Raw genomic sequence first — 12,147 nt, 5'->3', positions numbered from 1 at the left:
GTTGTTCATACCTTTATGTGATATGCAGTGACATTGTGTTTCTAACAAAGCTCATATGTTCCTGCAGTTTTTTATGAAGCAGTCCCTCTGCTGATAACCTGCTTCTTTGTTCTGCACTTAAACTGAATTTTACAGCCTTTTGGCTGTACATGTGTATTCAGGTGTATTCAGTCTTACATTCAGAGTTTTTACCAACAATGGAACTCCTCTGCTAAACAAAGCCAATACCAATCTGTCACAGACTAATATTTTTCACCAACTGATGTTTTAGCAGCTTCACTAATCTTACCACAGTTGGTATTTCTCAGTTTTGATCTTTGTTTACTTCATAAAATCAAAGATTTTCAACTTTAAAGTTCCACCGTAAAGTAATAAGCATGCAGTCTTACATCTTGCACACAAAAAAGAACAAAATTCTTTAGATTTATATCCAGTAGAGATCACTCAAAGGCCTTTAATGTTTTCTTTGTTTCAAACCATAAAATATTGTACTTTTCTTCTACTATTAAAGGCTCACTTCAACAATGGAAAGGCCTTTGTATTTTTTTTTTGGATCCCTAATGTTCATAAAAGTTTTAATAAACCTTCAAGATATAAAGTTTCTCTGAGTGATACAAGTTACAATGATAATCAGTATATTTAAAAAAAAGACTAATTGTTTATTATTTCCAGTTAATGCATCCATTTCCCCAAACAATTTCTACCTAGTGTCAATTAAAAATGTTACACTTAGGACATATTACGCAGGGGATATACATGCAGGATTAAAGGTGTAAATGGGTCATTAAGGAATAAATTAAGGAATACACAGTCAATGCTCATTTTGTGCTTGAAATAATGAGATGAGAAGTTGAGCCCATTCCTGGTTTTTATGCCACAAGCTGCTTTGCTTGTACTTTGATAACATAGTTGCTGAGAAGTAATTTCAAGTCTGTAAACACTGCCAGCAGAACAGTATTTTGTCATTATTAAATATTGAAAATTATTGCTCTTGAAACATTTATTTTAAGAAGCCAACAGCCATTTAAAAGCAGTAGACATTTTTCCATCCGTGTGCTGTAGAGGTGGGACTGGGCTTTGAAAACCACGCATGCATAAACAAACCCCCTTTGGATTTTGCTGCGTCTGCACTTCAGTGACTTGAGTGTACTGCTTCTGCCTGGTTTTGGTTGACTGAATCTTATTAATTCGAGGTTTTGTTGTGTGGTTTGATATATTTTAACCAAATATGACATTCACATATGTCAAATTGCTAATTATCTTCTTAGGGCTTTGGAGAACTTTAGGCAGGGTTATAATACATGGAATGTTTGCACAGTGATCTGAAGCATTTAACTAGGTGCTTAATGGGAAGCACCACTGATTATACACAAAGATCAGTTTAGTCTTAATGAGCACTATTACTCAATCTCTGAAAACAGTTGTATAACGTCATCCGTGACTCTACAGGGAGCTTTCCAGAGTTAATGATAAATTACCCAGCTCATATCATCAGGGTTATCTTGGGAGCAAAATTTGTTGCATTGAAGTTAGAAAGACATGTCATGTTTAGAAAGCTGGGACGAATTGTGTCTTGACAACTTGGCTGTAATTTTTGGGGGGTTTGTGTTATCAGTTTTTGCTTTGATGTGTTTTTAAATCTGTCTTCATATCTGTTTTGGTTTAAATTGTTATTGTGCATTAGTGCTGTGTGCAGCTTTCCCTCTGTTATGTGCAGTTAGCAATTTATTTAGCAGTTTATTTTGCCAACTGTAAAATGTTTATATTATATGGCATTAATGATTCCTTCCCAGATGCTAACCACAACATGAGCTTTAGTGCAGTTTTGAGCTCAGGTCCACAGTGTTCTTTCTTTGCATAGAGTTAGTTTGCATTTGTAGATATAGACATATGCTGCATTTTCAGTGGTTTTAGAAGTGTTGCTGAACCCATTCAGTTACAGTATTTCCATTAAAGAATTGCGTATTTTTTTCAAAGCTTTGTGGCTTAACAACCGAAATATCACAGCCATTGATTTGTCCTTGTTACTGTCATACAGAACTCAGATTTTTTAAAATAAAATTTTGCACCGGAGAAAACTAGCCCCCTAAACTGTTGCACTGTTACTCTTAGCAAAATTGGTGTTGGACTGTTTACCTATACCAGGCATGTCAAACTGGTCCAGCAAAGGGCCGTGTGGCTGCAGGTTTTTGTTCCAACCAGCCAAGAGCACACAGTTTGGCCAATCAGCTGTCTGAAGACTGAGATCAGTTGATTGAATTAGTCAAATCTGGTGTGCTGCTGCTTGGTTGGAACAAAAACCTGCAGCCACACGGCCCTTTGCTGGACCAGTTTGACATGCCTGACCTATACCGTCGCTCAATGGTGAACTTCTCCTTATATGTCCTTTTGAGAGACACAGCCTCTCTTGGATATTTGGGGTCAGTTGTTCAAACATAATCTGATCAGATCTGAATCAAATCTTGAAGAGAGTGATAAAGTAGATAAAGTAGCATAGGCTACCTATTAAGCCTTTCAGCAAAGTATAGCAGAAATAAAATCATAAGATGATCTTATCCCCATGAAATAAACCCCCAAACAAATTTAAAAAAGAAACACAAATAACATAATCCATTTTCTTGTCATTCATCACTGCATAATCAGAGAAGAACCTGTTAAAAATAATTTATAACAATTGCATCCCGTACTACACGTCCAGTCAGTCCCACATTCTGACAGAAAGCCAGAGGTTCGTCCGGTTCCTCACCACAGGGCTCCAGTGTATAATTAACGTCACAGAAAAGGACATTGCGTCTTTTTAAAGACATTCCCAAAAATATCCACAATGTAGTTGCTAATAAATTAGTTTTATATTTGTTGTGGTTCAGATGAGAAGTCATAAAATTCTAAATAGAAGAGGATGTTTATGATTTCTGTGTGTTGTCTCAAAATGAAAAACACTTAAAGTAACCCCATATTGTCTCTTCTACCTGTTGTTCTTCACATAACTGATAGCCCACATTGTTTTAAGTTCTGGTAATCCGGATTTGGTTATCTTGCAAACCATGATGCTGGATCAGGGCGATCCAATCCAATGCTGCTTTGAACAACCAGGATATAAGTAAGATGGATTACATGATCCTCCATCGTGAAAAATGGAATTCCCAAATCCGGATAGTTTTTATGCAGATTAAATCTGTTAAAAAACTGGCCCCTTGATTATGTTATTGACCTGTTCCCAATTGTTGAATGTCCCAAATGGTGTTGTATGGGGGGTATGGGGAATAGTGGGGAACACAAATCCAGCATTTTAGAAACTTGACCCATTTTACTGAATTAAGCCTGTGCTCTTCTTTCACTGATTTTAGATGAGCACATTGAGTTTAAAATTTATGGAGGTGCAGCTTTTAATTATTGAAAGTCTGCATAATACTACTGATCTTATTTAAATTAGATATTTCAGGGGTTCCATTTCAATTCAAAGCAGGAAGTGACTCCATATTAATAGTGTAGGGACCCTTGACTAATTTAAGAATCTTGGTTTTTGTTGGCTGTCTTTAGTGATAAAAGAATTTAAGAACTGAGCAGAAATTATGTACTAAGACTGCCTAATATGCTGCAGTGATGCAACAAGTCCTCGTTGTGTTGCCCAGTACAATTACCATTAGCACTCATTAAAAAGCCAAAATCAGTTTAATTTAGATTGCCTCTTATTTTGTTAAAAATGTTTTTTTTTTTAATGCTGTGTTTATGTGATATGTCTTTTCATTAACTATTCATTGTGTTTTAATAGTTTCTTCTTGACAGCACTGCAATCTTGTTACACTTGTGGGTCTATTAAGTGCATACATAATATAATTTTCTCTCCTAATAGATATTACTTGGACAGCAAAGAGGACGGAGTAAGGTATTTCAGAATTGATGAAAATAGCGGAGTCATACGAACAACACAGCCTCTGGACAGAGAAGACATGCCTTGGCACAACATCACTGTAATGGCCTCGGAGGTTGGTAGGTACCCAGGTTGCTTTCCACATAGCAAATGGTGACAAGTGCAAATGAGTTTGTAATGCACCTGATCACTCACACCTAAACACTCACACAGGATTCAGCGTAGGCCCTCATGTGATTGTTCATAAATGAGTGGTTTATGAGTGGTTTGCTAAGGCTTTGTTAAAGGCCGATGTTACCTTCCACTTACTGCTGAGTAATGTTGCATTCAATCTACTTCAAGGAGATATCTAGGTTTATAATCATGCAATCTCTTACCAAATGTTTATAATGCTTAAGCTGTTTTAACAATAGAACCACTAACAGTCCAGTACCTGCTAGATCTGCCAGAGGGGGTCATTTTGACCCCCTGCCGACACACCATTAAAAATAATAAGGGTAGAAATGTAGAAGCCATTTTTTCCCCTTTGAAGCTTTTTTTTTTATCATTCAGAAGTAGACAAAGCCTCAATAAATAAATAAATGAGTAATTGATCAGTTTTACTTCAGGCTCATATTTCAAATAGTAAATGTCAAATACTTACTAGCTTACAACATTTGTTAATAAGCTAACATCAAACAAATAATCATTATTTATTTATTTTTATTGTAGGGGGAAACAATTCTTTTAAAAAGCTTCATTTTATGGCGCAGTAACAGAGCAGAGTGCTGTATGTGAGCTGATATTTATTTATCGCATTTCGGAAACACAAATGCAACAACAAATGTGGGAAAGCGTTATATTTAATAAATGATGAATGAAGAATAAATTAAAAACTGTAATTAACACTTAATTGTTAAGTTTACTGTAAACTATAAGCACATGATTAAGAACAACAGCTGTTTGAGGACAGACAGCCGATCTATGTAACCAAACATGATAAAAAATTGATTGTTCAAAGGTAAGTATTTTAAATCGAAAGTATTTATATGAACATTGGGTTTATGACTAAAACATTTTACAATTAGTTATGCAAGGGGCAACAAAATTATTTAAGGAAACACGTGCAGTGACTTACTCATATTTAGCACACATGTACACGGTTGCTGTACACTGTCCACAGACTTCATGCTAACACTTCATGCATATTCTTTTTGTTTTGTTTTTCTTGTATTTATTTATTTATTAATTTATTTATTTATTCATTCATTTGCACACTTGCATTTAATGCCACAGTTTCCCTTCCTGGAAAATGTGGTCTGGAATGTGCTCACTGGACAGCTGCTTGCAAAGCTTAATAATGAACGCATGCCGAGTCTTTCAGCATTGATGCAGCTCCAGTAGAGAACACATGCATTTGGTGCAGCAGTGTTCAAAACGTTATAAAATACTGCAACAGGTCATCTTTTAGTTGTAGCTCGAGATGAATACTGCCTCAGCATCTCGGCATGGATATCTATTCTTAATTTGGCCCTGTTGTAGTAAAAGGGGCTGATCATTTATCCCCCATCTGATTTATGATGATTTACTGAAATCTATCATTATATTAATCTGGATTTCCTAGTCATAAAGGGCTTAATCAAATAAGCTAAGTTTTCTCCATCTTTTGTCTTTGTACTAGAACCAGGTTGTCTAGCAACGCTGACACTGTGATGCTACATCTAGGCTCAGTGTTTTTACATTGTTTTCTATGGGGCCAACATGGCTCCCTTGGCGGTTCTAATTATAAATGATAATCTATTTATTTTGTATAACAGACAGCTCCAAATTCACAAGGACTGATTTTAGGAACAGTCATGAGGTTTGAGAGAGATAGCATTAAATTTAAGAGAGTTACATCAGGTTGAAAATGCGAAGAGGGTAAAAATGACTAGTCTTTATATGCATTTTGGAGAAGTGTTAGTAATATTATTGACTAGTAAATCCATTTATTTGCAACAATTTCTTATAGTTTTTTTTTTTTTTTAGTTGGAGGTTTAACTTGAAGTGTATAATTGCCATTAATTTTTTACTGTCTGCCCACCCTCTGTTTAAATATGCAGCACAGAAAATGTGCCATACATGAAAAATAAGAGGAAACCAGGGAAATATTTTCAGTGTTTATGCAGGAAAATAAGCTTACACTTTCTTCTAAATGTCTTGAAATATGACGCAAATGGATCATTTTAGTTTAATACTAAAATGTTTTTTAGGAGATTTTCCAATAGTATGCCTTTTAAATTACATTTAACTTACCTTAGATTTTTAACATTTTTTCCTACTTATAGAACGTCTCTGTAAATAATAAAAATCACTTAAAAATATAAAAACAAGAAGAAAGAACTATTTTATTAAAAACCTCCTGGAGATACCAGCAGGTTGTCAATATAAAAAATGTGTTTTTCTTACAGCCCTATATTTATTTAATATATCAACACACACAGGCACAAACACACACACACAGACACAAAGGAAAATTTATGGCTTTCACAAGAAAAATAAGCAGATTGGGAGTTGTGAAAACATGAAATGCTGTAAGGCTTAAAGAGGCAGTTGAGAGATGAGTTCTTTTTCTTTTTTTATACAATATGTTAAGCCTCAAGGTAAAACCCTTTTTTATGTATTTTTTTATTTGCATTAAACTCATGGGTAAGTTCTATGCTACACCAGCATGATTTAAATTTAAAGAAACAATCATCAAAAAAGATGCTTTATACCTCGTGTTTTTTCTTTGCTCCCACCAGATAACAAGGTACCCTGCGGGGATATAGTCAAAGGCCAGGCTGAGTTCAAATTCAGAGGGTAAAATTGAAGTAAAAATCAATATAAAATAAAAGTAAAAATCATAAAAAAAAAAGTCCATGGATCTGTACTGCACATGTTCCCCTTACCTGCAGATTTAGATCTTTAACACAACAGTGGTACAGAGCTGTATATTAATCAGCATATTATTTAAAAACTCTTCAACATGATGTTAATTGACACATGAGATCATATTTAGAAAGCAGGTGCTAAAACATACTGTAATCCACTCACTGTGAGTGTGTGTTGACCAGCTAAAGCAAGCGAGGCAGATATTTTTCAAATGGACAGGTTATTTCCAATCTCAAAATGTTTACTTCCAGAACAAATTGTTTGTCTATTTGGGCTAAAATATAATTAACTTCAAAATGATGAAGCCCAACATGGAAAAAATAAAAGCACAATTCTGGATTCATTGCTGAGGAAATTGCTTGAAATTTCCAGTGGTTAACCAGAACAATATTGTGGTTTGCTATGATATTCCTGTTTAGTTGTCAGTAAAGCATAATTTCAGTTCACTTCAATGTAAATGATCAATTAAAGTATGAAGAAAATGATTTTTTTATTATTATTGATAAGAATGTATTCTAACAGGTGAAATTATACATCCTTGTAATTAATTGGAAAATAAAACCAATTTCAACTGTTCAGTTTGCTATCAGCTAACTTGGGTAATTTGTAATCACAATTAGGCAACCCTCCTGCCAGCCGGCAGGTACTGTGCATGCTAATTACTCTTTATCTCTCGACCTCTCTTTAGTATTCAAGGATGTAGTTACATGCCAAGACTACGTCAAAAGGCTATTATAAATTTTTACCACACTGCGTCAGAGACAGACAAAGCACCTCACACCCTTCACTGCAAATTATCGTGCAGCAATTTTAAAAGGGAAAAAAGGAAATATAAAGTGAGCTAATGATTAACAAAATTATTTCATTGTTTTGTTTTGGGTTTTTTTTCCCCCCTTGGCTCACCTTGGTGCTTAACATGGAAAACATAAAACTCTTACAATACAGTGGATGCACTGTCAAGCTTTCATTAGACAAAGGAAAAGCAAGTATAAGTCAAGAATCGTGTATGCACAAAACTAAAATAAGAAAAAATCCAGAGCTAATAATTTACCAGAAGACATGTGCACCTGTGTGACTTTTTTCAAATACTTGCTAAAGTTTTTGCTGACCAAGTGTGCAATTTCTTTTCCTTGCTGTTCTGCTTCACATTCATACTGTTAATATATGCTCACTCCCGCAGGGCACACAGTAAAGACTACTCTACTGTAAGGAATATAGATGTCTCAGGGCTTAACAGTCAACTACTGTGCTCAAAGGGCCAGAAAAAATTCCTATATCCTTCTGATTGTATGATTTTGTGAAAGACTATCAAAGTCCCGTAATATTAAACACAAGTATGTACGTCTGAAGTTAAAGATAACTTGTCATACAGTAAATTTGAACAAATTAGTCAGTATTGTGACTGCCTGACATGTCCTCACACAGTAATTAGTCTTGACATTTCAGCACTCTTGGCACTATAAGGCCACCTGAAGGCATGTATACTTCAATTCAGTTTTTGTTGTGTTGGATCGATTTATAAGAAAAAAAATCTATGTCAGAACACCACACCCTAAATATGTAAGACTTGTAGTTAGTTAAATATCAAAAACAGATTACTAAAGTATACTTTACATGACAAAATAGAGTAACTTATGATTGCAAAGATGAAATAATGCATCACAAGCGTACTGCAATTACAAGCATTTTTCTGCAGGTCAGCAGTGTGAAGGCTGAACTGCCTCAAAGCTACATTCTTTGTAATACCCTGCAGGGGGGCAACTCTCAGGCTAACAAAAAATAATTTGGCTTTAAATGAGGTCTATGAAAAACATACCCCTTTTCTCAATGGTTTATTACATTTAATACATATTACGCTAATGATTTGATATGCTGTTGATGCAGTTTTTCAAGCCTTTTGTAATACTGAATGATTTTGATATACTAAATCATGGCACCACCTCAAATTAAATTAAACGAAAACCAAAGTAGTGACAAGTCACTGCACTATGGGCATGTATAATTTTCATATTGCATGGTTTCTTGTTATTTTCTAGTGAAAAGAGCACAGTGTGTACCAGACTAAAGTGTCAAATATTTGCTATGAAAGTTTTCATTTGACTTTCCTTTGTTACTTGTCCTCTCTTTCTTATAGATAACCCGAACCTTCTTAGTCATGTTCCTGTTACTGTCCAAGTTCTAGACATGAACGACAACCCACCAGAGATAGCAACAGACGAAGATGTCATTGTGTGTGAGAGCTCAAGGTCCGGACAGGTAAGTGTCTTTAAAACTCATCTGGAAAATGCTCCAAACCATTTTCAGATTTTTCGCCACCTTTGTCCTCACAGACTCAAAGCTTCATAGACCTCAGAGACACCTCAAAAAGAAAGTGTGAAGAGCTTCCCATTAGCCACAGCAATTTCCCTGACTTTGCGCACTCTGTGCTGAACTATTGTTTCCATCAGCGTTTTGGGTTGTTCAGCGAGAACAGAGCTGTAACGGCTGTGAAGGCACTGGAGAGAGCTGCTTCATCATCCCTTATTCAAAATGAGTATCTCAGCAGCAAACCATGACAGCTCCAAATCGAAGCTCATTCCAATTTGCTCTCAGTCTTTGATTTGTTCAAATTAAGAAGTTTTTGAGATATAGAGCAATCAGCAACATGGAAATAGCTGAAAGGGTGGTTCTGTAAAGGATGATGGAGTAAAGACTGGAAAGACACATCTAATACATTTTTAATAGTTTAAAGCTGGTTGAAGAAAAGTTTGAATAAAAGTTGGTATTCAGTTTGAATTAAGGTTACATTGTAGCCCCAGGCTTGTTAGCTCAGGGGATGAAGTGAGAAGAATTATAATGTACTAAAGGAGACAGTAGAAAACTATTCAGCAGATATTGTATGTAAAGGAATAAAGTTACTCATTAATGGTTCAGAATTCAATTGCTTTTCAGTGTTCACACCACAGCAGTGGAAATATTTTTGAAAGCTGTCAAGGAATTTGATTTCAACAGATCACCTGCAGATGCAGATTCTTGTGTTTGACTTACTTTGTACAAGTTAATTATATAATTTTATATACCAGTAGTAGCAAGTTTACACTCATCATTCAAGGGGAAACACAGCTGGAGTTACCTTAAAAAAAACTGCTATAAAGGTTTTAACTGTATCCTGCAGGCTGCATTCAGCCACACTTCCCAATAAAACCACATTCTGAGAGAATCAGACAAGATATTATTTACTGAATGACAGGTATTAGCTCACAAAGAAAGACTGAAAGCTAGCTGTCTATAAAATAGAAAATAGTCTTCTTTTTTTTTCCTTTTTAAATTGAACCTTTTTTTGTTCAAGTTGCTGCTGACCATTTTAGAGCTTCCATGAGTGTGTGCACTCAGTCATCATGCTGACTGGAGCTGACCCCCCTGTAACGAAGGCAAGGCAAGGCAAATTTATTTGTATAGCACATTTTTATGTACAAGACAATTCAAAGTGCTTTACATAAAACATAAAAACATTACAGTAAGGTCCAGGTAATGAAGCAGAGGTTCGTTACCTGGACTGTAGAATAATTATTGTAATAAGTTTGTTTATGCACCTTTTGCACTTTAATTCACAGTTTGGCACAGCAATCACACACTGAATGTTTAATTGTTTATTTAAGGGTCACTGTTTCCAGCCGCTCACACAGGCCAGCCTGTTCACACCCCCAAAAATCCAGCAACTTCTTGCAGTAAAAAGCCAGATGTTAGAATGCTGGTATGTTTTTGAACTGAATAAAATAACCTTAAAATGACCAGCTGCTCAACAGAAAACTATGAAATAGAAAACTACATAGTGTACTGGGAAGAAGAAAGAGTCATCTGCTAATAAAGCAACAGATACCATTGTTGGATCAGGAAGGCCATAGAGATAAAGAAGTAAGCACTGAGGAAAATGAACAAGGATGATCTCACACCTCATCACACACCTGGGATGCCATCATCCACAGGATGCCAGACAGCAGGGGGGCATAATCGCCCTCTGCTGTCCGGCAAAAAAGAAAAAAAAGAAAAACCTAAGAAAGAACAGTCTATAAGACATTTCACAGCAACATCATATGACTCCCAGGAAGGCTACGGGAAGTAGTTCAAACAAATACCTTATCTTTTTCAACAGCCTTACTAAAAGGAATTTTTGTACAATCTAATGTATTTATTTCAATAAAACAAATCTATAAAAAGGCATACAGATAACTTGGTAGAAATGTACGAACATTTATTTTTCATTTTGAAAGACTGGATTCTAACCAGGTAGTCAAAAAAGCTTAAGTGGCTTTTGAAAAATTAGTTTGCAACATAGATTCCTAAACACACTGACAGATTTCAGGTGTAAAAACCATTTGTGTGTTGAGAATGGAAGAGATACCAATAGACAAGACCATTAGCTGCTCCTTTGTTCAAAAAGGAACAGGCTACTGCCAGAGCCCTACAACAATGTGCAGCCCGATTGATATTTGCCACAGAACACCAGGATTAGCAGATTGATTATTAGTACCCTCTGCTCTTCATGGATGAGAGCAGGTTCACATTGAGCACATGTGACAGACTTGAGAGAGTCTGGAGATGTTGTGAAGAATGTTCTGCTGCCTGCAACATCCTCCAGCATGACCGCTTTGGCAGAGGATCAGTGATGGTCTGGGGAAGCATATCCTTGGAGGGCCACACAGACCTCCATTTGCTAGCCAGTGGAACCCTGGGTTCCTTCTGATGCATGACAATGCTCGTCCTCATGTGGCTGGAGTGTGTCAGCAGTTCCTGCCTGACAACAGAATTGATGCTTTGGGCTGACCTGCCCATTCACCAGACCTGAATCCAACTGAGCACCTCTGGGACATCATCTCTGGTTTCATCCACCACCACCACCACCACATCACACCATAGACTTATCCAGGGGTTGACTGATACCCTGATGCAGGTCTGGAAGGAGATCCCTCTGGAGAAATTCCGTTTTCTCATCAGGAGCATGCCCAGAAGTTGTGGGGATGCCTACAGGCACGTGGAATATGCACTCTACTGAACCTCATTTTGAATTGTCTTTAAGAATTTCCACAGAAGTTGACTCAGTGTGTGATCTGATCTTTCCACTCCATGGGTTAATGATTTTGATTCCTTTTGATATTTTGTTCTCAACACATTACACTATGTAATAAATAAAGATGTTTATCAGGAACATTTTATTCATCAAGGTCTAAGATGTGTATTTAAGTGTTCCCTTTATTGTATTTAACTGTGTATGAGAGCTGCTTTAAAGTCGATACCTGCAAGTGATATAATATATTCAAGATCTAAACAAAATTTGAATGCAAAAAAAAAAAAAAAAGACCAGGTATTTCAAAGGTTGCAGAAACCTGAAGGCAGCAATAGGGTTA

The 12,147-nt window shown here is 36.0% G+C and overlaps 1 protein-coding gene across 1 annotated transcript in view; it reads left to right on the top strand.

Annotated features, from left to right (window-relative positions):
- Nucleotides 1–12,147, top strand: part of LOC121629179 (cadherin-18) — a 117,729-nt gene that overhangs the window by 84,171 nt on the left and 21,411 nt on the right. Inside the window, exons 8-9 of the mRNA XM_041968774.1 lie at nt 3,854–3,990; nt 8,898–9,019. Of these exons, the coding sequence (XP_041824708.1) occupies nt 3,854–3,990; nt 8,898–9,019 (259 nt within the window). The remainder of the gene's footprint in view (nt 1–3,853; nt 3,991–8,897; nt 9,020–12,147) is intronic.

This window comes from Melanotaenia boesemani, chromosome 18 (assembly GCF_017639745.1).
Source record: "Melanotaenia boesemani isolate fMelBoe1 chromosome 18, fMelBoe1.pri, whole genome shotgun sequence".
Classification (NCBI taxonomy): Eukaryota; Metazoa; Chordata; class Actinopteri; order Atheriniformes; family Melanotaeniidae; genus Melanotaenia; species Melanotaenia boesemani.
The sequence above is the reverse complement of the archived record's forward strand: the minus strand, read 5'-3'. Positions and strand labels throughout refer to the sequence as shown.